General features: G+C 38.5%; 3 protein-coding genes across 3 annotated transcripts in view; 1 reads left to right on the forward strand and 2 right to left on the reverse strand.

Annotated features, from left to right (window-relative positions):
- Nucleotides 1-5,696, reverse strand: part of LOC307007684 (uncharacterized protein) — an 8,769-nt gene extending 3,073 nt beyond the window's left edge. Inside the window, exon 1 of the mRNA XM_079629950.1 lies at nt 5,532-5,696. Within this exon, the coding sequence (XP_079486076.1) occupies nt 5,532-5,577 (46 nt within the window). The 5' untranslated portion in view covers nt 5,578-5,696. The remainder of the gene's footprint in view (nt 1-5,531) is intronic.
- A 1,540-nt stretch (nt 5,697-7,236) lies between these two features.
- On the reverse strand, nt 7,237-16,127 carry LOC307007681 (uncharacterized protein). Its single transcript, XM_079629947.1, has 5 exons — nt 15,976-16,127; nt 12,587-12,922; nt 11,946-12,062; nt 11,540-11,602; nt 7,237-9,549 (listed from the first exon to the last, which is right to left on the reverse strand). The coding sequence occupies exons 1-5, from the start codon at nt 16,019-16,021 to the stop codon at nt 9,377-9,379; spliced, it is 735 nt and encodes a 244-aa protein (XP_079486073.1). The 5' UTR covers nt 16,022-16,127; the 3' UTR covers nt 7,237-9,376.
- Nucleotides 16,128-19,413: 3,286 nt separating this feature from the next.
- The window catches only part of ints10 (integrator complex subunit 10), a 15,039-nt gene continuing 8,025 nt past the window's right edge, over nt 19,414-26,427 (forward strand). Inside the window, 8 exon segments of the mRNA XM_079631072.1 lie at nt 19,414-19,660; nt 21,124-21,191; nt 21,277-21,380; nt 22,019-22,158; nt 22,413-22,494; nt 22,580-22,720; nt 22,925-23,096; nt 24,851-25,087. Of these exon segments, the coding sequence (XP_079487198.1) occupies nt 19,532-19,660; nt 21,124-21,191; nt 21,277-21,380; nt 22,019-22,158; nt 22,413-22,494; nt 22,580-22,720; nt 22,925-23,096; nt 24,851-25,087 (1,073 nt within the window). The 5' untranslated portion in view covers nt 19,414-19,531.

Consider the following 26,427-nt stretch of genomic DNA (forward strand, 5'->3'; position numbering starts at 1 on the left):
GAAGGGACATAATAAAACAATCTTATTACATTTTGAAACCCAACTATTAGAGGCTATAGCACAATGAAGTACTCTCCACTGAAGATCTCCACATCGCTTCGAGATAGGAGGTTTGTACAATACTCCCCATGATGGATGTACTTCTTCACAAGTTGAGATCTTAGCCCTCCATCTGTTTTTCCTTGCAAATGCCCAACATGCACAGATTTGACACAAATATAATAAAGATTTTTCTTTGCCACATCATGAAAAACAAATCCCCATATCCCTTCAACAATGTATTCTGGTTTATATTACCCCCAACTCTCCCATCTTTAGGGGTCACCTTCAGCTCAGGGAAGTTCTGAGGTGTAAAACCATCTACCAGGGCTGAGTTTATAAAGGACATTAATGCATGGAAAAGCATCCCTACACTGTAAAAAATAAAACATAGATTTTATTTATATTTAATTAATTAAAATGAGGCAACAGATTACAAGCAATATTATTAATTAAATTTAACAAATTATAATTGAGTAATAATTAATCAAATTAATTCCTTAAATGTTAACCATTTAAAATGAGTAAAATTTACAAAATATATGTTATTGCCAACATTGAAGACACCTGATGTTAACAAGCAGAATCACTGAAGGAGAAAACCGTAATTAAAGTCACCATTATGGAGATGAGTGTGTGTTTTAGTTGGGCTCTTGACCCTTAAATTAATAACTTTAAGTTTTGTTTGGCTGCTGTACATGAGTTATAACAGCAGATGAACAAATAGAAACGTTGATCTGATGGTGTTGGTTGTGTTTCACAATTTCACAATCATAGACTTGAATCACTGATCTCATGTAGAGTCCAATTTATGAGTTAGATTTATTTTATTAATTCTAGCTGCATAATATGAATAGCCTTTTCAATGAAATCCAAATAATCAAATCAATAATAATAAAAAATATATGTGTGTTTTTTTTTTTAGGCACACACAGAAATCATGATTTAGCGTATGAATCTCAGCAATGGTGACAACCTCTGATCATAAGCTCATTATTTATTCATGCAGCAATGCATGATGGGAGCCATGAATGAGTTTTGATTGGTGCAACCCAGAATGCAATGCAACATGCTTTATAAATGTCACCATTGTTGAGATGCACAGGCTGATTCATGATGTCTGTGTTTTTTTTTGTTTTTTTTGTACAAGAGAATATTTTTAGAAATTATTTGGATTACATTGTAAAAGTTAAAAATATTATGGTGTGCAAGACCAGTTCTTCTATAGTTAATAAAGTTAACTTAGCTCATAAACGGGACTCCATTTGTGTTCAGTGATTCAGGTCAAATGATTGTGTAATAATGATTATGTTAAAACACAACCAACACCATAAGATCACTGTTTGTTCATCTGGCTGTTATAACTCATGTACAGCAGCCAAACAAAACTTAAAGTTGATAAATTAAGGGTGAAGAGCCCAACTAAAACACACACTCATCTCCATAATGGTGACTTTAATTATGGTTTTCTCCTTCAGTGATTCTGCTTGTTAACATCAGGTGTCTTCAATGTTGGCAATAACATATATTTTGTAAATTTTACTCATTTTAAATGGTTAACATTTAAGGAATTAATTTGATTAATTATTACTCAATTCTAATTTGTTAAATTGAATTAATAATATTGCTTGTAATCTGTTGCCTCATTTTAATTAATTAAATATAAATAAAATCTATGTTTTATTTTTTACAGTGTAATACACTTGATTATCCTATCCATAGTTCTCAGAGATTAAATTTTAACCTGTGCAGCAAGTGATAAGTTCGCCACTGACATTGTGTCAAATAAATTAAATCCATAACTTTACTGACTCCAGCATTTAAAAACTGTGGAACAAAAACAGACAAATTAGATGGTAGTTTTATAAGGGGATTAAAGAACAAGGGTTCTGAAACCCCATAGTGCACATCTTCTGTTCTTGTAAAGTTTAAATATTTCCATGATTTAATTACTGACATGTAAAAGTTAGGAAAGAAACAACGTGTCTTTTCCTCAAAGGGCTTTTCCATTAAAAACAACTGTTTATCGAGGAATATCCCACCTAAATCTGTTAATATAGACAACCCAAATGAAACCCATCGTAAAGGAGCAGAACAATACATAATCCTCTGTAATGTTTGTAATCTCATTCCTAATATGTTTGACTCTATATGTAGTCCTTGACCTCCCTCTGCCCCAGGAAGGTAAAGTATACCAGGAATAAGCCAATGGTAACCGTTCCAAAAAAAATCAACAAAAGCTTTTTGGATGATAGTAAGCAATTCCTTGGGAGGATTGAAAACAGTTACTCTATGCCATAGCATTGAGGCAGCCAGATTATTGATAATCAAGCACCTCCCTCTGAAGGAGAGCTGTGGAAGAAGCCATCGCCATTTTTGTAATCTGCCGATCACCCGATCTGCTAATCCCTCCCAGTTCTTTTCAGTATATTGAGCTGTCCCAAAAAACCATAGACAGTATATAAACTGGACACAGCGACCCCATAGGTTTCAACGGAGAGAAATGAAGTCAATTAGAAGCATCACTTCCTGATCGCAAGGCGAACTGCGCAGCCTCAAACTGAGCTTGACGACGTAGATGTGACGTGAGCAACCTGTAGGTCTTCTAGTAGCTGTGCCGAGAGAAATCTGAATCATTCCCTTCCGAATCTCGCAGAGACGGAGAGCGTGGGTATTTGCTGTCCATGACCTAGCAACGGGAGCAACTTTATCACTCTCTATGGGCTTCTCTCTTGACTTTATGCCTCCACGTCCTCCCGATTGCTTGCGAGCTTCTCTGCCTGTCCATACGGTAATTTTTCGACTTGTGCGACAGAGTCGCGCGGGTATGACGCAATCGTTAGCCTATTTTTACAAAAACTGCTTCTACGGGGCCATAACGTAAGATACAAGGTAATGGAGCCTTTTATACATTTTCGTGTTTCTTTAGAAATAAACAATGGACAAACGGTGTCTTTAAACGCCTCAGATGTAAAGTTATTTGCTGTCAAAGTGACGCCAAAATGAATGGGAGTCAATGGAATGCTAACAGCAGGTGGGGGTCCGCTAGCCAATGGCGGCGCCCAGGTCGGCTTCAATGTCTTTCGGAACACTGCCCCCCTGCAAAAAACACACCAAGCACTTTAAAGCGGCACTCTGTAACTCTAGCCACCGCTTTGCTGATTTCCTCAACGAGCTCCCCTACAGCTGCGGTGCGTATATTTTTCACATCACTGTCGTAAAGTCACTTTTGTTATGGTCGGAGCCGGTGTGGTGAACAAATGAGTCCCAGACGCACCAACTTTATCGTGTGGAGCTATGTCTACCGAGGTGGGTAATACATCATACACAGTATCATAAAGCAGTTCGTGTTTCTCGCTCTTTCTCGCTCGTTCTCGCTTCTCACGAGACTTCCTATTTTCAACTTAGGGGACGTTAGCTCTTATATACTGTCTATGGACGTTAGTCCCAATGTTGCAAGGCTGGTTTTCCGCCTGGGAACGCTGGGGGGAGCGGGGAAAGTAACCATTCTCACCAGAACAGATTATTTAACCATCCAAATGATTTCTATTTTTTAAACGGATTTATTAAGTTGAAAAAGTCACAAATAATTATTTTTTTAAAATATCTTACGCTCTTGTCCAACATTAGGAGCATATACGTTAAAAAAAGAAAAACTTACTTGTCCAACCATAATATCTGCTCTTAAAAGTCGACCAGGTATTATCCATAGACAGTATATAAGATGGACACAGCGACCCCATAGACTTCAACGGAGAAAAGTGAAGCCCATTTGAAGCACTCACTTCCTGATCGCCAGGCGAACTGCGCAGGCTCAAACTGAGCTTGAACACGTGAGCAACGTGTCTGACAGCTGTCTATACGGTAATTTCTCTACAGTGCGACAGAGAGTCGCGTGAGTTATGACGCAATCGTTAGCCTATTTTTACAAAAACGGCTTCTACGGGGCCATAACGTAAGGTACAAGGTACCAAGGCCTTTTATACATTGTCGAGTTTCTATAGAAATAAATAATGGACAAATGGAGTCTTTGGATGCTTCAGATGTAAAGTTATTCGCTGTCAAAGTGACGCAAAAATGAATGGGAGTCAATGGAATGCTAACAGCAGGTGAAGTTCTGCTACAATGGCGGCGCCCGCGGAGGCTTCAGTTTCCGGCGGATGGATTACCCCCTTGGTATTATCTCAAACATAACTGGTTCATTACAGACACATGGAGAAAAAAGAATAGCAACACCAGCACTAACATTAGTCCCGTGGCTCATTAATATATTTCCCTTCCAATCACAATTCCACTGTGTCTGGTTCCTCAAATCAGAATGAGTCTCTTGGAGCATAATAATGTCTGCCTTTTTTAATTGTAAATAATTAAAAAGAGCAAATCTCTTTGTTGTATCCCGACATCCATTGATGTTAAAGGATCCAATATTTAGGAACGCCATGGAAAAGATAATGCTAAGGTATCCAATACCCCCCAAAAATAAACTGATAATCATGACTCCATATATAATATTTATAACGAGTTTTTAATCTTTTTTTTTAACAGTGCTCAGATATTTTATGAGCCTGTAGCGTTTAGGCTGAGCAAGCTCCTCCAATGTTGCCTTTCTTAACATCAATGTACATGAATCAACAAAGAGTTGTAAATCTGGGAAGTATTGTTCAATTTTTGGTCCTCGCTGGTTAAAGGTACGGTCTAAAAAATCATTCATTTTGTGAACTGTATAATAGGGATGTTTTATTTTAGGATTCTGACTATTCCCTTTAGAACTTCCCTGAGCATTTGCCATAGCAAGATGTTCTGCTATATCAGAATCCATTGACTGAACTTCACTTCCTTCCATCACCATACCAGCATCGTCCTGAGACAGGCTAAATCCTGAGACAAAAACCACTGTTGCATTGTTCATTCTGGACGCAGACAAAACACTCGCGTGTCCCACCATTTCCCCAATGGCCAAGCAACATAGAGGATTATCACGCTGATACTTCCGCATTCAGTGATTGTGCAATGCCACTTCCGGTGAATCACTCATCACTCTGGCGAACCCATGATGGACGACCGTAAGTTTATTTATACTGCATCCCTGGTAAATTAGTCTGATTCGCTAAAGTGCCGGCTACAAACATACGTGCTACCTTGTTTTATTTTAAAGTTTGGCCCTTCATCCCGGCGAACCGCTTTAATCCACTTCTTCCTTAGACTCAGTTCAGTCGGGAATCCAGGGAAACTTAAATTGCACACACCAGTAATGTTTTGGTTTTTTTCTAAGGCACGTTTATAAAAGTTACTTAAATGCCCTTCTGAACTACGGCCTAATCCTGGCTTAATCTAAGCCCTTCTGTGAAACCAGGCTTTAATCACTTAAAAACAGACTCAATTACTAGATCCTGTAGTTCTGGGAAACTCTTAATGTAATATTACACTGTTTTAATGTCAGAGCATCGATGTTATTTCATCATCAGACGAGTTTGATCTGAAAGTCGACTCACTCGCAGCAGTTTTCAGCAGCAGCATCAGTCCGAAGACGAGCTTCATTTCTGGAGTCCAGGAGAGCCAATGATCCCGCAGAAGAGAGAAGATGTTGATCAGACACACGATCGCCAGATGAGCCGCTGAGACGGGTGTGCTCACTGAAAACTACTGCACACTTTCTCAGAGAAAAGGAGAAGTTCAAGCACAAGGTACAAAAAATTACTTCTGTCCTGCGGTGGGCTTTCCATTGGCTAATGCTTCTGCATTCTTACATTTCCATAAAGACATTACGGGTGAAACTTGAAAAATTAGCATGCAAAAGTTCATTTATTTCAGTAATTCAACTTGAATTGTTCGAGTTTCACCTGTTAATTCATCACCCGTTTGATGCTTTTATAACTGCAGGATTCATAATGAGCATCGACCGCAAGTACAAAGTCTTTGATGATGAGTAGATGAACAAACCGTCTACTAAAGAAAACATCTGTCACGATTTGCACGTCATCGAACAACTTTTACCCAAGTTTAAATCAACGCGTCCTGGAACAAAATCATATTGGGAATGTTCCCTGTTATTTTCACTAACAATTGAAAGGAACATGATGTTAAAGTTTAAAGTTGTTATTTTGCAACATTTTCTTTCAACTGATGTACATGTTTCTCGTGTAATGCCGGGCGTACACCAAAGGATTTTCACAGTCCCAGACTAAAGACCGGCAGTCTTTAGGAATCTTACTGGAGTCTCGGCGCGCTCCCGTCGTCTCGATCGTTAAATGTGAGGGGATAATCTGCAGTCGGCGACCCGATTTATGCCAGTCTTTCTCTAGTCTTTAATATCAAACATGTTTGATATTATCGCAAGGCCTAGCGTAGTCATAGTGACGTAAAACAATCAACAACCAATTATTTTTTTCCTCAGAAAACCGGAAGCCATCAGTCACAACAAAGAAACATGTCGACGGACGTGGAAACACAACGAGCGCCAAGTAGGCGAAAATGGCGAAAACTGCCATTTATACCACGACAGAGTGGAAAAAGAAAAGAAGTGGACCAATATTGTCGAAGCCATCGACATGCCTGCATTTAAAATTATACCCTTTCAAGACATTTAGTTCAAACTATTGTTCTCATCATATAATGATATAGATTCATAACCCCCATATACAGTCATGTGAAAAAGTTAGGTCATCCCATTAAATAGTCAACTCTTTATTAAGAGATGTTCACATAACAATGTCTAATTTGATTTTTTTCATTCCTGGAAAATAAAGTGATTTATTGTAATTAAACAATATAAATTAACATATTTTTACTCATCAAACAAAAAATATGCACAAAAATGCCTATTAATGGAGAAAAAAATGGTTGTAGTCTTGTAAATAGTGTCACTACCAGATTCAGTGTTTGTAAAATCTTTAGTCTGAGACTGTGAGTCTGTGAAACCAAGTCTTTAGATGTGAGCTGATAATCTTATAAAGTCTTTTCTAAATCTTTTCAAAGTCTTTAGGTGTAACAGAAGGCATTAGTTAGTCAGTGGATCAGACCGATCACTAAAACACAACTATATGATCTTCTGCTTCTGTTGTTCAGCGGTCAGTAAATCCTCAACCTAATATAATCACACAGCGCTTCAAAACTCACACTGGATGCATTACTTATTTCTTGTAATGCTTTGTTGTTCAGTTGGTGACTATGTGAAGGAAAAGACAGAACAAGAGCACGGAAAAAACATCTGTATTTAAATTGTATTGTTTGACAACAACAACAAAAAAAATCATTATTTGTTGACATCAGTCAGGGTTTGTCCGGTTATATTTCTGTTCTGGACGCATCAGACACTCAATAACCGGAGCACTGCAGGCCTTCTTACGGCCCGGGCAAAGTGTGTGTGAGCCTGATGTGGCCCACATGTAAAATGGCAAATAAATATGGCCCTAATATTTTAAAGTGGTGGTATAATGGCCTTTTCACAAGATGTAAAATAAGTCTCTGATGTCCCCAGAGTGTGTGTGTGAAGTTTTAGCTCAAAATACCGCACAGATATTTATATATATCATGTTAAAGTCACTTTTTGAGGGTGAGCAAAAACACACCGTTTTGTGTCTGTCCCTTTAAATGCAAATGAGCTGCAGCTCCCGGCACAGGGGGCGGAGCTTCAAGAGCGCGTGTCCTTTTACCCTTACACACACACACACACACACACACGCACTGAACATTTATTTTCGCCTTTTATGTTCAAACCGGAGTCAGACAATAATGGAGAGACTCGAGAAGAAGTGACAACATGTAGAAGAACAGGACATTTCTGAATGGTTAGTTGATGAATTTATGTAGATTATGTGTAGTTATCTTCTAGTCATTTATTAGCATATTCTGTCATGATAATCTATAAATCGTGTTCACACTACAAGCAACAAAGCAACACGATATCATTAATTTCAATGGGAGCGGGCGATTTCCAGTGACCGGATGGGGCGTGTCTGGCGACGCGACAAAGTTGAGATCTGTTTAACTTTATGCAAATGAAGAGCGACTTTTGGGAGCGACAACCAATAGGAGTGAAGTCAGTGGAGAACGCGTGATCCGTCACTCTTCAGTGCCGAGTCTGACCGAGGCGAGTTGAACAGAAGCTGATTTTAGCAGTCTATAATCTCTGCTATATCTCCGTGTGCGTACGGTGGTGTTCGCCGCGCTGACTCCGAGCCGGGATGGTGTCGTGAGCACAGATAGACGGTATATGCCCGTTTGCTGCAGTTAAACAGCCGCGATGGCAAAGAGCGCTCGCTGTGTCTCGTTCATCTTTAATATGATGCATGTTATACTGATTCCATTTATACTAGACTTTTCATTCCAAAATATTTGTTTGTAACAGCATGAAAACAGATTTGTTGTCTACAACATGGAGAAACATCCGTGAATGTCACTCACAAACATTACTAGGCAACCAGTAGTTACGCCCACTAGCGTCCTAACCGCCAGCCACTGGCGCTTGTAGTGTGAACGCACCTTAAATCGTGTTCAGGGGGCGGGGTTTATGTAAATTCTAGGGTTGGTGATGTCACTAACCCGGGAGGAATGTCGTGTAGTCTCTACCAGCCGTTTGTTGTAGTCCTTAAAAAGTGATTTCTGTAAAAGCAAATATCTCCCTTTGCTCTGAACTTTGAGCGTTGTAACTTTACAGATGTTGTTTATGATCAAACACAACATTACACACTAGCTACAGTTAGAAAAGTCAAATCATAATCAAACACCCCTTTAAAACACACGTGGGCTTTTTCAGGCAAAGATGCGCGCTCATGGCACTGTGTAATCTGAATGTGAGCCTAAAGTGGCCCATATGATAAATAATGAATATGGTCCAAAAAATGTGGCACAATCGACAATGACTACACTCTCAAAACTGCTGGGTTGTTTTAACCCAAATCTGGGTCAAATAAGGACGAACCCAACCGTTGGGTTAACATTTTTAATTAAAAAAATTTAACCCAACGGCTGGGTTTGTCCATATTTGACCCAAATTTAGGTTGAAACAACCCAGCATTTTTTAGAGTGTAATCTGGATGTAAACCAAATATCGCCCAGTTATCTTAAAACATATCTCGGCCAGTTTTGGCAAAGATGTGGGACAGTAATCATGGCAACTCTGAATGTGAACACGGCTGCAGAAAAAAAGTATTTTAATTGCATTTTTTGACAAAGAAAAACAATGTATAAATTATAGTCATTATTTGTTGACATCAGTCAGGGTTTGTCCGGTTATATTCCTGTTCTGGACGCATCAGACACTCAATAACCGGAGCACTGCATCATGGGCCGCTGTGTTCTCAGACACACAGTCTGTGTGTTGTGTGGTTGTGTCACACTAGCGTGTGTGAACCTCAGAATACACACAATCCTCCCGCGTCTGAGGCGGCCGCTGAGCGCTGGCGCTGGTGAACGTCACTTCTCCATAATGAACCTCTTCTTCTTCCCTCCTCCTCTTCTTCTTCTTCTTCTTCTTCTGGTTCTGAGAGTTGACGGTGGCGTATTCTACATCTGCAGACACAGAGGATGGACAGATGAGGGTGCGCACAAGATTATGTTGCAGTGATGTTGATAGTAAATGATGATGTGCCATGCAGAGACAGCGTTAAAAATCTAAGTTGGGGATTTATTGAAGAAAATTGACCATGAAACGAACACATAAATCTCTAACAACTGGATTAAGGAAGGGGAGTTTAATGAAATAAACAAAATATTATGAACATAAAGCTGGAACAAACAAGAGGACAAGACAAGACTAATCAACAGGGAAAACTACAAAACTACAAACATGGCCACAGTACAGGACACCGACAGAACATAAACTTCAACATAAAAGTCTCTACAAAACGAGCTCAACACTGGGATCGGGACAATAACTTATTTTAAATTATTATTTAATTAAACATATTTTTATCCCTATGACAAATAATTTACTGTATTTGTTTATTTATATCTATGTATTTGCATACTTAGCCTATCTATACTGTATTTATTTTATTCTTTTTATTTGCATTTATTTATACTCTTTATTTATGTATTTATATTGTATTTAAGTTGTTTATACTATTTATTTTATTTGTCTATTTATTTATACTGTATTTTATTTATTCTTTTTATTAGCATTTATTTATACTTTTTATTTATGTATTTATATTGTATTTAAGTTGTTTATACTATTTATTTTATTTGTCTATTTATTTATACTGTATTCTATTTATTTTTAGGCCTATAACTTTACTTATTTTATTGCAGATTTAAACTCTATTTATTTATACTGTATTTTATCAATTTTTTTGCTATCTATTCACTTATTTATGACATATTCTTTATTTTATTTGCATATTTACTTATACTTTTTATTTTATTTGCATATTTAGTATACAGGTGCTGGTCATACAATTAGAATATCATCAAAAAGTGCATTTATTTCAGTAATTCAACTTAAAAAGTGAAACTAATATATTATATAGACTCATTACATAAAAAGTGAGATATTTCAAGCCTTTATTTGTTATAATTTTGATGATTATGGCTTACATCTTATGAAATCCACGAAATCAAAATCCCAGAAAATGTGAATATTACATGAAATCACACAGTAATACCATGGTCATTGAACCAGGTTTTGGTTCTTTTGTATACTGTATTTTATTTATTTTTACTATTTATTTTATTTGCATATTTATTTATAGGCCTACCCTTTATTTATTCATTCATTTATACTGTATTTTATTTATTTTTAATACTTAGCCCTATTGTATTTGCATATTTATACTCTATTCATTTATACTGTATTTAATGTATTTTTACTATTTATTTTATTTGCATATTTATTTATAGGCCTACCCTTTATTTATTCATTCATTTAAACTGTATTTTATTCATTTTTAATACTTAGGCCTATTTTATTTGCATATTTATACTCTATTCATTTACCGGTAATGTATTTTTACTATTTATTTAATTTGCATATTTCTTTATACTCTTTATTTAATTTGCATATGTGTCCTGACACAGCCTCATCATGACTGATGTTCTGCTGAGCCGAGCGTTTTCACTAAAGCCACAGATGCTTTTTTTATCACTTTGTCTTTCACTCTACAGTTTTTGTTTTTATTAAAAGCATACAGTTCGGCACTATAACTCATAATTTCACAAATCAGACTTACAGGCATAGAGTCTGACCATTATCATACTGATGATGATAATTAGTAAAAGCCATAAACCTCCAAAACCTGTCGAATCCTTCAATTATTATAATTTTTTCTGTAAAAGGTTTACATAAAATGTGCCGTTGCTGATATTTCCTTTAGTATTGTTTAGCCTACAACAGCGAGGGCAAGATTTACATTTTCACATTGCTACTGTAGACCATTATGCATTATGTTCAACTGTGTTATTTACTCATCAAAGCTCATTTTGAATATTTGTGTGAATGTTTTTGTTCTGATGCTTGTGAATGTGTGTTTCTGATCTTCATTAAAGCCGATGTGAATCTGACCTGGTCTCTTCTGTTCTTCATCTCTGTTCAGTTTCTTCTGTTCGTTCACATTCCCTGAAACATCTGAGAAAATACTGACATTAAGCATCTTCAAAAAAGACTAAATATTAAACTATGAAGAAATGAGCAATATATAGCCCCCAAACTGTTTATGCTTTCACCTGCTTTCTATTCAAATTACTTGTAGGATGTTATATGAGGTTTTTCATGCATAAATATAAATATCTGTCATTATTTACTCTATGAAAAATATAAACATAGGTTTGCAGCAAAATACATTATATTTACTGTACATATATTCATTTATCGGATGTTTTAACTCAAACAAAAAACAATAAGTAAGTGAATAAAGAGATAAAGCCAATAATACAGCTCTAAATATCACAGATTGATGAACTCGACTGACTCGCTGTGGGCTTGAGCTGATTCTTCTTCTTGTAAAAGTGATACGCCACGATGACCAGTATGATCAGCACTACAGCGAGACATCCCAGCACCAGCGAGATGACGACAGGATCTACGCCTGAGGAAACACAGGACGGGGTTATTAAGAGTTTAACACAAAATATTAGCAAAATACAGCAAAATATTAATTTGTAACAATCCTGTAAAAAAAAAGTTGCTCCCTTTAAGTATATTCAACTTGTAGGATTAAATTATTTCAACTTAAATTACGTTAAACAGACTTAAAGAATTAGTTGAATCTTGTATATCTTATAAAAAAAGTTATTTTAATGAGTTGTAAAAACATATGTTGTCATAACATTGATCATATACATTTTTACAGTGAACAGCGACTGAATTAAACAACTGTTTTAATAGAAATTTAAATCCGCTGTTAGCCGTTATCTGAATAGTGTTGACACGCGTCCTCATGGTTCCGGCTCTGATTATAGGATTATAAATATTGCAATGAGAGTTTCTGTAAGATATGTAGATGTTTCTGTCTTTTTAATATTCATCTGTTCTTTGTTAAGCATTGATTTGCATGAGAGTGAGATCTTTGAGAACGTGAGATTGTAATGAGTCTGAGGAGAGTTACTGTACCTTCAATAATCACTTGAAGATCTGCTTTAAATATTTCTATGCCGACTGAGTTATAGATTTGTATACTGTACGTCCCTGAATCTGCTCTGATCACAGAGTTTATTATCAGAATCCCATTATTGACTGACACTTCATCACGTCTGTTATTAAAGAGATCACATTCAGCCTTTATCCTGTCATCCTTTATTTTACAAACTGGATCTGTATCTATGATCCTTATTCTCTTTTGGATCTTCAGGTCATATTCTCTAGTGTCCACCAACTGCAGACTGAGTTTGTCTCCGAGAACAGCGTTACAGGGACCAGCCTGAAGAAAACTGCAGTTAAACTCCAGACCTGAAGAACACACACACACACACACACACACACACACACACACACACACACACACACACACACACACACACACACACACACACACACACACACACACACACACACACACACACACACACACACACACACACACACACAATTTTTAAATATTGGAAATTCAAATTATGCAAAAATCATGCTGTAAGGATATAATCATAGTGACTCTTTCAGCATAAATTAAAATCAGAAAAACAGTGACACAAATTTTTTACAAAATTAAACTTCTACACTGTAAAAAAAAAATCAATTTACGGTAAAATACCGGTAGCTGTGGTTGCCAGAAATTTACCATATAAAATACAGTAGCAACATTTTATGTTTTACAGACTTAACTTAAAATTTACAGTAATAAACCGTATTTCATTGTATGATATAATGTTAATTAACCGACCTATTGAAGTATTAATATCTGTTTTGTACCATTGTAATACACTGATAACCACCAATCACAGCAGAGATGAGAGTCACATGATTAATCAAAGCTCATCACACACAGATCTTCCACAAGATAGTTAATACTGATATACAGGAGCTGCACAGTGTCATTCACACACACATTAAACACCATCGTAACACACATGAATTTTTAAAATGCAATAAACATCAATTTAACAACATTAAATGTAACATAAAACCCTAATGTACATAACTGATTAGAAAAAAAAACTAAGAAACTATGAAGAAACATATAGTTATTTCAACAAAAATACATCAAATGTGAAGTGTCACACAGGGAATTGTGGGGATGTCAATTTATGTTTTTTCACTGTAATTTATACAATGAGTTGTTCTTTTTCACTTTCAAAAACTGTGAATTTAACGGTATTTTACAGTAAAATTACATTAAATGTACCATCAGATCTATCACAGTAATTTACAGTATATAGTACGGAAACTTTCTGTTAACCAATTAACAGTTTTTCACTGTAGCATTTTTACATACAGTCTTTTACCGTTAAAATCACGATAATTTTTTACACAGTAAATGTGAATACTTGATCTAATTTCAGTGAAACATCTGACCTCCGATCATCAATCTCAGACATCAGCGGACGATCAATCCGTTAGTCTGAATTACACTTTTACTCACATATTACAATATAAAAAAAATTGACAAAAAATTCACTGAAATCCCAAAAATATAAAGCACTTAATTAACCCGAATTTTTTAAAGAAATCTTTATATAACCATCAATGCCAATAAACAACCTTTATTTGTACGATTATGGCACTTATGCTGTACACTTTATTTGTCTAATGCATAAATGTTATGTTCAGAAATACCCAAATGCTAAGAACTGAGCACTGAAAGGTTCTTAGGAAAACCAAAAAAAATTCTTCAATGGAATCGCTGCAAAAATCCCCTTTTGATTTTATGATTTTATTTTTAAGATATTGTGTAATTTGAATCACACCTACTATTTCCAGATCACTGGAAACTAAAACTGCGCCGTGTGAAACCCGTAATGTTACAACACAGAGCTTTATTTGTCAGTCTTTTAGATAAAAAAAAAAACTGTTTTAAACTATTTTTCACACTCTCACTATTTAATTTGTCTATTAAACCAGTCAACATACACGCATCACAGGAGAATTATATGATTTTAGTATTTTTTCTGAACACTATGAAGATTTCCACCACATTTTCACACTTGGTTTAGATCATAATAGATTTTAAAGGTAATAAGTAACATGTCCTGTACCACTTCCACAAATAATTAACCACACCACAAACATGAAACCAACACACTTACTGCCGAATCACTCCTATTTCTCTTTTTCCTGCTTTCCACTTCTACTCTTAAATCCTAATGTACAGTATATGAACATGGTTGTGACAAATATGTTGCTTTGGATAAAAGCATCTAAATTAATATATGCAAATGTGATTTTCAATGTTATTGCATCTAAGTATAGAGCAGGAGTAAATAAATCAAGTTTAAAGTCACCATTTTATCACTTAAAACTCATGTTTGATCACCAAAATAAACGTTTTTTTCCTTTAAAACAATTCATTTGTATCTTGAATGTAACTCGACACCCTTGCCTCATTTAGTATCGGTTCTATGAATTGACCTTTCAGTAACACTTTATTTTACAGTGTCCTTGTTACATTACATGTACTAACTAGTAATAACAGTAAATTATGCATAATTACATGCAACTAACCCTCAACCAAACCCTAACCCTTTAGTAAGTACATAATATTACTTACATATATAATTACACCAATTACACCTTAAAATAAAGGGTTACTCTTTATTTTACGGTGTCCGTGATGTACGTTCAGTAGCATTACAGGTATTTAACATAAAATAAAGTGTATCAAGATTGTACTTAAGTGCACTTCATACATACCTTATCTTAATTAGCCCACTAGTTCACAGCTTAAATACATGCAGTAGCTTCTTAATTACATTAAAATTACAGAATATTACACAGGGATAAGCTACGTAAAATAAAGTGTATCAAGAATGTACTTAAGTGTATTTTATGTACATATATATGTGTGTAACAGAAGCTGCATAATCACAATCTGTAAGTACAGCTGTTCCATAACTTACATGTTAATTATATTTTGATACATGTTAGTACAACATCTAAGTAATTAATTAAGGAATTACCGGTACTCTGTATCACGAACACCGTAAAATAAAGTGTTACCCTTTATTTTAAGGTTTTATTGTTAAAGTGTAATTATATATGTAAGTACAGAGTAATATTATGTACTTACTATAGGGTAAGGGTTTGGTTGAGGGTTAGTTGCATGTAATTATGTATAATTTACTGTTATTACTACGGTAAGTCATTTATGCAACAAGGACACTGTACAATAAAGTGTAACCGCCCCTTCATAATGCCATCAAAGTGCTGGATTTTCACCACAGGAGGACTTTAAACAATGAAACACATTTTTAAAAATAGATCAAAATAAAATAAATATTAAGTGACCTTCATATAAGTTGTAAAATCAAGTCCTAGGCCATAAAAGTGCAGAGTTTGAGTCGACTCACATGCAGCAGTTTTCAGCAGAAGCATCAGTCCGAAGATGAGCTTCATTTCCAGAGTCCAATAATCCAGCAGAACAGAGAAGATGTGTCCTCAGAACCGTGTGTGTGTGTGTGTGTGTGTGTGTTCTGGCGCTCACTGAAACAACAACAGGAAAGTATTTGACTTTAACAAAGAAAGAAGGAAGAGGAAGTTTCCTCATCTGAGATAAAGCAGACGCTGGTCAGCAGTTTCCAGTAATACATTTTTCAACAATGGAGACTAAAAAAATAAATAAATAAACAAGCAACTCTATATCTCTATCGTCTCAAATGTGCAAAATAAATGCACTTTTTTATGTTCAGGGATTATTCTTAGTCTGAATCAAATGCACGTTGATCTGGTCTAGTTATAGTCACAGAGAAGCAACACTATTTCTGCCAGTGAATAAAAGCAGAAGCGCAGAGACGCTTCACCACACAGTAATCATCTATAAAAACACGCATGTCACCAGCGTTTAGTTTAAACCACAGACCCTCGAGTAAAAGCAACAGACCCTATTACATCAGATGCCTTATGAAGATAATATCGCATTCAATTCACATTGGCATTGCATTTATACAGCAACATATGCAGCAAAAATGTTCTAGATATAGCCAAACACGTGCATGAGAACAAGTATTACCATTATTTATATAGCAATTCTATAAAATATCTTCCTGTCATCAGCGTTCGTGATGATTTTCAGTCCCTGTGGTCAGAAACTGGAAGTGGGCAGAATGGTGTTCATGAAGTTCTCACAAATTCACGTACAAGTTTGTGATTGGCATTATTTACACATTTCGCACATGACGCAGAACAAGTGTTTATTGCACTATGTTGTTAAAAGGCAGTGTTTCAGATACATGCATTTACAGTAAAATACGTATTTGGAATAATAATTTGTATTTAAATACATTTAAGTTTAGTTTTTTGTTGGTATATTGTTTTATTTGTATTACAGCTTTTAGTGGGCAGGAGTTATTGACACATTAGAGTGATAAAGAATCATGGACGAATGAGTAATAATGAGTGGGACGTGCTTGATGTTAAAAAAGTGCAATATTCTGGAAAAGAGAACTTGTATTTGTCACGAGTTGTGAGTACAGGCAGACGAAGACGAAGAGGCGGAAGGCTCCAATGTAACAGTTTAATCACAGATATAATTCCACTACTGTAAATACTAACACTGATGAACAGAAACAGGAGAGACAGATGATGATGATGGCGGCGAGGGCGGAGCAGGCTATAGGCTGTAGCGGAGCTGGTGGGCTGATGGGCCACGGTGGAGTGTATGGAGGTAATGTACTGGCAGGCTGAAGCAGAGTCCAAGTGGAGGAGGTCGGAGGCGGAGACCGGGGATATCCCCGACCCTGGTGGAGTTGGTGGAAGGCAGACCCACGGCGACTCCACCTCCTCAAAGGTGGATAGAGGAGCTGAGGGGTTGCCAGGTAGTGATGGAGGAAGGGTTGAGAGAAGGCAGATGAGAGGAGGTGGGAGAGGGAGGCTGGGTGGGAGTTCAGGCTCTGGGGTGGTGACAGCATCAGGGCTGGACGGAACCAGCAGCGAAGGAAGCTCTGGGCTGGACGGGACCATAGACATGTATAGAAAGGCTAGATGGCTCAAGGCGGAGTCAGCTGTGTCGTCACTTGGCGGCCATCTTAGGTCAGGAGACTGCGCTGCTGCTCCCTGCTGCTGTGGACGGAAGGTGAGTGACATACGCCAACTAAAATGCTCGTAACTTGCTGAATTCTTGACGGATTTACAAACGATTTGGTTTATTACAAACCTTATTAACGTGGCTATGATTTGTGCTGATGCCGATGTTTAAATTGTAGCTTAATAAACTCCGTGGCTATAATTTTTCACAAGTATGCAGTTAAATAGCCGCATCCCTGACGTTTATGACACACCAAGCCGTTTGAAAATCGGTTGAAAATTGAGCAAAATATAGTTATTTCAGCACTACATGCACAATAGACTTTAATGTTATAACTGGACGAGCGGTCCTGTCCTAAGATGGCCGCCGTGTGACGTCGTCGGGTCCCATTGGCTTTCAGCGCCGGTAAGCCATCTAGCCTTTCTATACATGTCTATGGACGGGACCAGCGGTGAAGGAAGCTCTGGGCTGGACAAGAATATTTCACAATATTCTCATTTTTAATTTGGGGTTTTCATAAGCTGTAAGCCATAATCATCAAAATTATAACAAATAAAGGCTTGACATATCTCACTTTGCATGTAATGAGTCTATAATATATTAGTTTCACCTTTAAGTTGAATTACTACAGTTAATTCCTACAGTGAGGACTATACGTTTTTGAACTTTTTGAACAATTTCTGTATTTCTTACTTCTGTTAGGTCTGAAAAACGTAGCACTCTTTATTGAACTTGTATCTTTCGTTCTATTTTATTTATTTGGCCTATTGCTTGTCATTTTTTCTAGCTTAGTATTAGCATAAAGTCATGTTGAAAAGGCTTATTTGGCTTTATTTGTTCTGCTTCTAAAGTGTTAAAACCGCAATGTTTGTGTAACACCAAGAGGCCAGAGTTAATTATGAGAAAAGTTAGTTTTTGACATGATTAACAAACACAGGCTACTATGATATATAAATATTGGCAAAGCTCAAACATTGCTTTTTCTCGCTCATATAGGGCAATATTATTTTACTCAGAGATATTTGGTTGAAAACTTGTTTATTGTAACTTTGATACTTACTGTTAAAAGCTGATTATTACTTACAAACGTATCTAAATATTAATTGTTTTATTATTTTTTACAATTCATTTACAAAAAAAAAAGTATCTATAATTTTTCAGTCTGACCGGATCTCACTACATACATCAAAGAGTATGTTCTTGCAATAAAACATTTGCAATTGGTTTGTAATTGATGCAGGGAGGAGATCCAGTCATAGACCGGTATATTGCATTGAAGCAGAGATGCAAGACACAAAATATAGGATATAGTTTTCATGTTTTCACAGTCTGAGGTGTTAGCCTGTACACTGCAAGATGTGTAGCTAAGATTACATTCGTTTATGCCTACTAGGCCTACTTTATTCTGAAACATTTGAGCATTGGTGGTCTATAATCCATCGGAAACTTATAGACTTTTGCCCTCATCTAAGTCAATCAGCTACTTTTGTAACTACTACTTTTGCTAATAAGCACAGTTTTTAAGCCAGGAGATAGAACTAATTAGTGAAATCAGTTGGCTGAGTTCATGGGTGGAATAAACATGGCGGGACTTTTACATTCTGACCCCTGGACTTTACACACCTCTGATCTTTAATGAGTACTGAATTCAGACATACTTCTTTTGTCTCATACTGTTTTTGCCTACTAAATAGTAAGCGATTTCGGATGCGTTTCACTGAGTTGGGAAGAGAGACTTTTATTTTGAAAGGAGTTGACTCAGTTCAACCCGGAAGTTAAACACTCGGCGGTCGTCCCGGTGTTTTCTAGTCTGTGTTTTAGTCTTTGAACATCTGAAGGGGTTTTATCTTTATTTCACTTATTTTCCCCCGTTAACGGGTCAAATGTCCGCGCAGGGCGACTGCGAGTTCCTGGTGAAGCGCGCGCGCGAGCTCGTGCCACAGGACCCGTATGCAGCGAAAGCCTGGCTGATCACCGCGCGCACCCTCTACCCCACAGACTTCAACATACAGGTGATAATAAACACATAATCATAATCATAATCAATAACAATCCCACTGCACACATAATTCAGTACTCTAGCGCAGGGGTTTTTAATCTTCTAGATGTCACGGATGTGTCATGTGTGTTTGAACTGTGAAAGTAATAGAGAGCTCTTTTCTCACAGTGTCTGAAACTGTTCGATTAAAGGTGCAATATGTAAGTTTTGCGCTGCCAGAGGTCTCATTTTCACAACAATAACAACGACGAAGCTTGATGATGCTATGAAGGAGAGTGGAGCGATGGAAGAATGTGTTTTCAGTTTCACCATCCAGAGATAAACAGAGAATTCACGAATAATATAAATTAACGTTATATATCCGCTAATAAATTAGTTTTTGTATTACCTGTACGTTTGATCACACTATGTTTTGTCATCGTAATGAATTAGCTGCAAGGAACCTGAAATGTAATGCTATATTATCCTGTTACTAATATGTGACTATTTGTCAAATGATTTGGTGAGTTAATGCTGCACAGTTTTACACTTTTAAAACAATCGTACTAAAAGTACATTTGAACAAATCCACAGTATTTGCTGCAAGTAATGGCTAAATATTTTTGTGCAATACATACTGTATGTAATTTCACTGATAAAAAGCGTTACTGAAGTACAAACAATGTGAATTATAACTGTGTGTGTGCAATAAATAATATATATTCGCTTCCCTGTCTATTAAAACACATGCGAGAGCGGAGTCTCTGTCGACAGACCAAGTCCAAGTTTGTCGCAAAGCTTTCCATCTCGAAAACACCACGCCGATATTGATCCTTGTTTTATTTTTCTGTTTTTCCCAAAGTCTGCTAACCTAAGTTGATCCAGGTTTACATTTTTTGGGGGTTTTCTGTACTCGCCAATCTATAATCCTGAACCATGATGACTGAACGACACAACAGCGGTGTGTGAGATGTATACATAGATACCTCATTAGCGGCTTACGTTTAGCGGCCCATTGAAACGGATGCTAATGAGGAATCTATGGTTTCTTTCTACAATCGGAAACCGAGGATAGCGCGGATATTACGTCATTGATAGGCGACAATGAACAGGGACGAGCCATTATTAAAAACTGGAATTTCTCTGGATTTACAAATCCTTTGGATAATATAACTACACAACTGCAGGAAATATATCACACTGCGAAAGTGTTTTTTGAATATTTTATCACAAAAAAATCGTACATATTGTACCTTTAAGGATTGAGTTTCTCTAAACCCCGCCTTTCTGAGAGCTGCTGTACTCTGATTGGTCAGATGTCGCAGTCAGTTTGTGTGATTGGCCAACCGCTATATTATAAATAAATGTAAAATATTATTTGGAAAATATTTAGATTATATTAGGCTCACTATAGTACTGTACTCTAGGGCTGTCAAAATGTAGCATGCAGTTTTTGTGTCTAATGTGTGTGTTATGTTCATGTGTGTGTGTGTGCAGTATGAGATGTACAGCATCGAGCGCAACGCCGAGAGGACGGCCTCCGCCGGCAGGCTCCTGTACGACATGTGAGTCCACAATACACACTTTCACTCTGGATGAGTTCATGACTTCAGGCTTCTGTCGTTTAAAAGTAGTTTTTCTGGTGCACAGATTCGTGAATTTCCCCGAGCAGCCGGTGGTGTGGCGTGAGATCGCAGTGATCACGGCGGCGTTACGAAACGACAGCCAAGACAAACACGCACAGTTTCTCAAAGGTGCGTGACCCACATCAAAATGTGTTATTTATAGTTTTATTTTTAGTTAAAGTGCCCTATTATGTGTTTTAAAGGCTGTGTCGGAGGGGCACACATGCATCCAAGATATAAACCACTGTAATGTCCTCATAATCTCCACTGCAGCGTCAGCTCTTTCTCTCAGTCTCTGAAACGCTTCCATCACAGATTCAGTCTCTCTAAGCCCCGCCTCTCTGAGAGCTGCTCTGCTCTGATTGGTCAGAAAGCAAACGCTCATTATCATATCTGAATCTCAGCTCTTGATCACACAGTGATACGAACAGTAACGATAGTGTCTTTTATTGCTTCTTTTAGGACACAATAGTTTTATTTGTGATCTTTATTTGCAGACCTTTTACATTCACAAACAGCTTCATTACACACTACATGAAAGGTCATTTTTGAAAAGGCATAATAGGGGAACTTTAATGATAATAATAATAATAATAACCGTAGTGTGTTTAATAACGTGTAGTTATAACTAGTTAATCACTATTGTACTGTTGTTGAATAACATGCATGTGATAATTGTAGTTTCTTCAGTAATTGTGTGTGTGTGTGTGTGTGTGTTTCTGTGTCTGTGTGTGTGTGTGTGTGTGTGTGTGTGTGTGTGTGTGCAGGTGTTTTTGAGACTCTTCCAGGTCCAGTTCAGTGTAAGATGCTCCTGAAGGCCACAGAACAGTGTTTCAACACGCTGGAGAAAGCAGAGATGCTGCTGCTGCTACTCAAGAGATTCCCGGAGTCTGTCGTTCAGCATGGAGTGAGTGGAATCATCACACACACACACACACACACACACACACACACACACACACACACACACACACACACACACACACACACACACACACACACACACACACACACACACCATGAAGGCTCTCAATTAATGCATGTTAAACACACAAACTAATCATTATTTTGTGGGTCGATGCATAATCGTTTGATAAATAATATTTTTTTAATCCTAATACAAACCCTGCATGACCTCTGACCCCTTGACCTCTCTTCCAGGTGAGTTTGGGAGAGTCCCTGTTAGAGGCGGAGACTGTGGAGGACCTGGACACGCCCGTCAACTGCTTCAGGAAGTTGTTCGGTACAAATTCATCATCTCTTCATTATTTTATTTTTGTGTTTTTGTGCTTATTTTCCTTGAGCAATTGTGCTGGTCTCGTCCTCAGTGTGTGACGTTCTGCCGCTCATTCTGAATAATCCAGAAATGTGTCTCCCCGTCAGTCTGCTGTACAAGTACATGCACAAAGCAGCAGAGTTTTATATCTGCTACGTCACAAAGGAGCCGTCGGCGGACGGACAGATTCAGGGTAAACACATTTTTATTCTGCAATTACTCTATGAATTTGCATACTGCAGAAATAGTGTGTTTTCTATAGTAGTGCACATTTTTACAATTTAATTGCGCTTTATACAAAACAGAATTTTACAAAGCAAGGAACTTGTAAAGTTCATTAGTTATGAAACAGGCAACAGTGTGTATTCCAATAACACACTATTTTGTGATTGGTCAGGCTCACAGGAAGTGGGCGGTCTGAAGTCTCCGGGAAGGGGGCGGAGTCAGCGTGTTGTGATTGACGGGCTGTCGGAGAAGTCGTCAGTGGTGACGGAGCCGTGGGAGCGGCTGCTGGAGATGCTGTGTGTCGTCGGCTCGCTCTGTGATTGGCAGGGAGAGAAAGGAAGCCGGTGAGAATCTGTGAAACGATGACATAGGGCCGTATTGTAACGGTCTAAGCGCATGGTCTAAAGCGCACGGCACAAGGGCACTTAGGGCCCGAATCCACTTTTGCTAGTTTAACGACAGGAAAAATGGTCGGCGCTCCCGATGCATGGCCTAAAAGGGTCGTCTCTATTCTCTTAAAGGGGTCATGACATGAGAAACCAAATTTGCCTTGATCTTTTGGTATATAAGAGGTCTTTGTGTCATTAAAACGTCCTGCAAGTTTCATAGCTTAAGACGTCCTCCCCATTATAAACGAATCATTTATTTAATCAAGCTCTAAATACAGCTCGTTCTGGATCCATGGTAAGAAGTGACGTACCAGCGTTTGCATATGACCGCCTCCAGAACAAGACAACTACGCTCATTTCGTATCATTGTCGCCCCGCGCGCCGCGCGCCTCACAAGTGTTCAGTCGACGGACAGCGAGTGGGTCTGTGTACAGGGAAATGACGATGCCGCAGATGTGCTGTTCCTGCTGTGGACAAACTACATCTTTGAATACGCTGCCGAAAGATCCAGTCGTCAGGGAAAAATGGATGCACTTTATATTTTGCGGACGTCTCAGTCACGGCAGTGTTAGTTTAAGCGTTTGTTCTATACATTTAAGGATGACCGTTTTGAGAATAAATCCCAAAATGATGCTGGCTTTGCCAGAAAACTGTTGCTCAAAGATAAGTCTGTGCCGACTATTCTGGGCTCAACAACGACGACGCAAACTGTAAGTAATGTATTTAAAACTTTAAACTACTTTTTAAATACGCTGAATCCGCAAATGTTCTGGCTGGGGGCGTTAATAATTGATGCATAGGCACTGACGTTAGCCAATCATAACAGTGGGCGTTAACACTGAACTCTTAAAGGGGAAACACCCCCAAAACAGACTGTTTGAATCAGAGGATGAGAAACAGGGCGGGAAAAGGTCATAAATCACTACATTTAAAAAATTTAAAAAAAAAAAAAAACTATAGTAATACTATATTTGCACCTAAGGGAATATAATAATAAAAATAAAAAAACATGTCATGACCCCTTTAATGAGTAATGGGTGTGTTTTGGGCGTAACGTGCAATAAACCAATCAGAGTCTCATCTCTCATTCCCTTTAAAAGCCAGTTGCGCTCGTGCCATGGCGGATTCGCTATTTACATGGAGGAATTTGCAAGCGGAAAAACTGAATGATCCTCCAGATAGAACGGATCTGCTCATGCGCAAGGTTAAAGTGTGTGTGTGTGTGTGTGAGGTTAAAGCTCAAACATCCTGTGTGTGTAATAAGCAGAGCGTGTGTGTAATAAGCAGACTGTGTGTGTAATAAGCAGAGTGTGTGTGTAATAAGCAGACTGTGTGTGTAATAAGCAGAGTGTGTGTGTAATAAGCAGACTGTGTGTGTAATAAGCAGAGTGTGTGTGTAATAAGCAGAGTGTGTGTGTGTGTGTGTAATAAGCAGATTGTGTGTGTAATAAGCAGAGTGTAGCGTGTGTGGACCCGCCTATAGGCGTACATTACTAACGCGCTCTTTAAATAACAAAAAAAATATTGCACCATCGACGGGTCAGTCTATTTCTGTTTCTCAAAATAACAACGCTCCATCAATGCTCCTGAACACACACTCGTTCTCAGACCATCAGCTCATGGGCCACAGATGCATTTGCTAGACGCCTGGCGCTGCATTGTGTATGACCAGCTCTTACTCTGTGTGTGTGTGTGTGTGTGTGTTGCAGGTCGTACTCGGAGCTCCTGCAGCGTGTAACGGAGTTGTGTCGGTACATGTCTGCTGCGGATGGAGAAGGTTTTTCCCGCTGCTGTGGTCAGATCGTCACCTGCTGCTCACTGGTGCTGTTTCACTGCGCGTTCCACTACGTCTCTGCCGTGCAGCCGTCACTCTTCCAGGGTCAGTGTGTGTGTGATCGTCACCTGCTGCTCACTGTTTCACTGTGCGTTTCACTACGTCTTCCAGAGTGAGTGTGAGTGTGAGAGTGAGTTTGAGAGTGAGCGAGAGTGAGTGAGAGCGAGCGAGCGAGAGTGAGTGAGAGTGAGCGAGAGTGAGAGTGAGTGAGAGTGAGTGAGAGTGAGTGAGAGTGAGTGAGAGTGAGAGTGAGTGAGAGTGAGCGAGAGTGAGAGTGAGTGAGTGAGTGAGTGAGTGAGTGAGAGTGAGCGAGAGTGAGAGTGAGTGAGAGTGAGTGAGAGTGAGTGAGAGTGAGCGAGAGTGAGAGTGAGTGAGTGAGTGAGTGAGAGTGAGAGTGAGCGAGAGTGAGTGAGAGTGAGTGAGAGTGAGCGAGAGTGAGCGAGAGTGAGTGAGAGTGAGTGTGAGAGCGAGAGTGAGAGTGAGTGAGAGCGAGAGAGAGTGAGTGTGAGAGTGAGTGAGAGTGAGCGAGAGTGAACGAGAGTGAGAGCGAGAGAGTGAGAGTGAGAGTGAGTGAGAGTGAGTGCGAGTGAGTGAGAGTGAGTGTGAGAGCGAGAGTGAGTGTGAGAGTGAGTGAGAGTGAGTGAGAGTGAGAGTGAGCGAGAGTGAGTGAGAGTGAGTGTGAGAGTGAGTGAGAGTGAGTGAGAGTGAGTGAGAGCGAGCGAGCGAGAGTGAGTGAGAGTGAGAGTGAGTGAGAGTGAGAGTGAGCGAGAGTGAGTGAGTGAGAGAGAGTGAGAGTGAGTGTGAGAGTGATTGAGAGTGAGAGTGAGTGAGAGTGAGTGTAGAGAGCGAGAGAGAGAGAGAGTGAGTGAGAGAGCGAGTGAGAGAGCGAGTGAGAGAGAGCGAGTGAGAGTGAGAGAGCGAGTGAGAGTGAGTGAGAGAGTGAGTGAGTGTGAGAGAGTGAGTGAGTGTGTGAGAGAGTGAGAAGTGAGAGAGTGAGAGTGAGTGAGAGTGAGAGAGCGAGCGAGTGAGAGTGAGAGAGTGAGTGAGAGAGAGAGTGAGTGTGAGAGCGAGAGAGAGAGAGTGAGAGTGAGTGAGAGAGTGAGTGAGCGAGCGAGAGGAGAGCGTGCGAGAGAGTGAGTGAGAGAGTGAGAGTGTGAGAGTGAGTGAGAGCGAGCGAGAGTGAGAGTGTGTGAGTGAGTGAGTGTGAGAGTGATTGAGAGTGAGAGTGAGTGAGAGTGAGTGAGTGAGAGTGAGCGAGAGTGAGTGAGAGCGAGTGAGTGAGAGAGAGTGAGAGCGAGAGTGAGAGTGAGTGAGAGCGAGCGAGAGTGAGTGTGAGTGTGAGTGAGTGAGTGAGTGAGTGTGAGTGAGTGAGTGTGAGTGTGAGAGTGAGTGTGAGTGAGAGAGAGAGAGAGAGTGAGAGTGAGTGTGTGAGTGAGTGTGTGTGTGAGTGTG

This window comes from Phoxinus phoxinus (assembly GCF_949152265.1).
Source record: "Phoxinus phoxinus genome assembly, chromosome: 12".
Taxonomy (NCBI): Eukaryota; Metazoa; Chordata; class Actinopteri; order Cypriniformes; family Leuciscidae; genus Phoxinus; species Phoxinus phoxinus.

Coding starts and splice junctions, on each gene's coding strand:
- LOC307007681 (XM_079629947.1), bottom strand. CDS start 16,021: ATGAAGCTCATCTTCGGACTGATGCTTCTGCTGAAAACTGCTGCAT. Junction 12,923..15,975: donor TCTGCTGAAAACTGCTGCAT/GTGAGTCGACTC, acceptor TGTGTTCTTCAG/GTCTGGAGTTTAACTGCAGT. Junction 9,550..11,539: donor TGAAGAACAGAAGAGACCAG/GTCAGATTCACA, acceptor CTGTGTCTGCAG/ATGTAGAATACGCCACCGTC.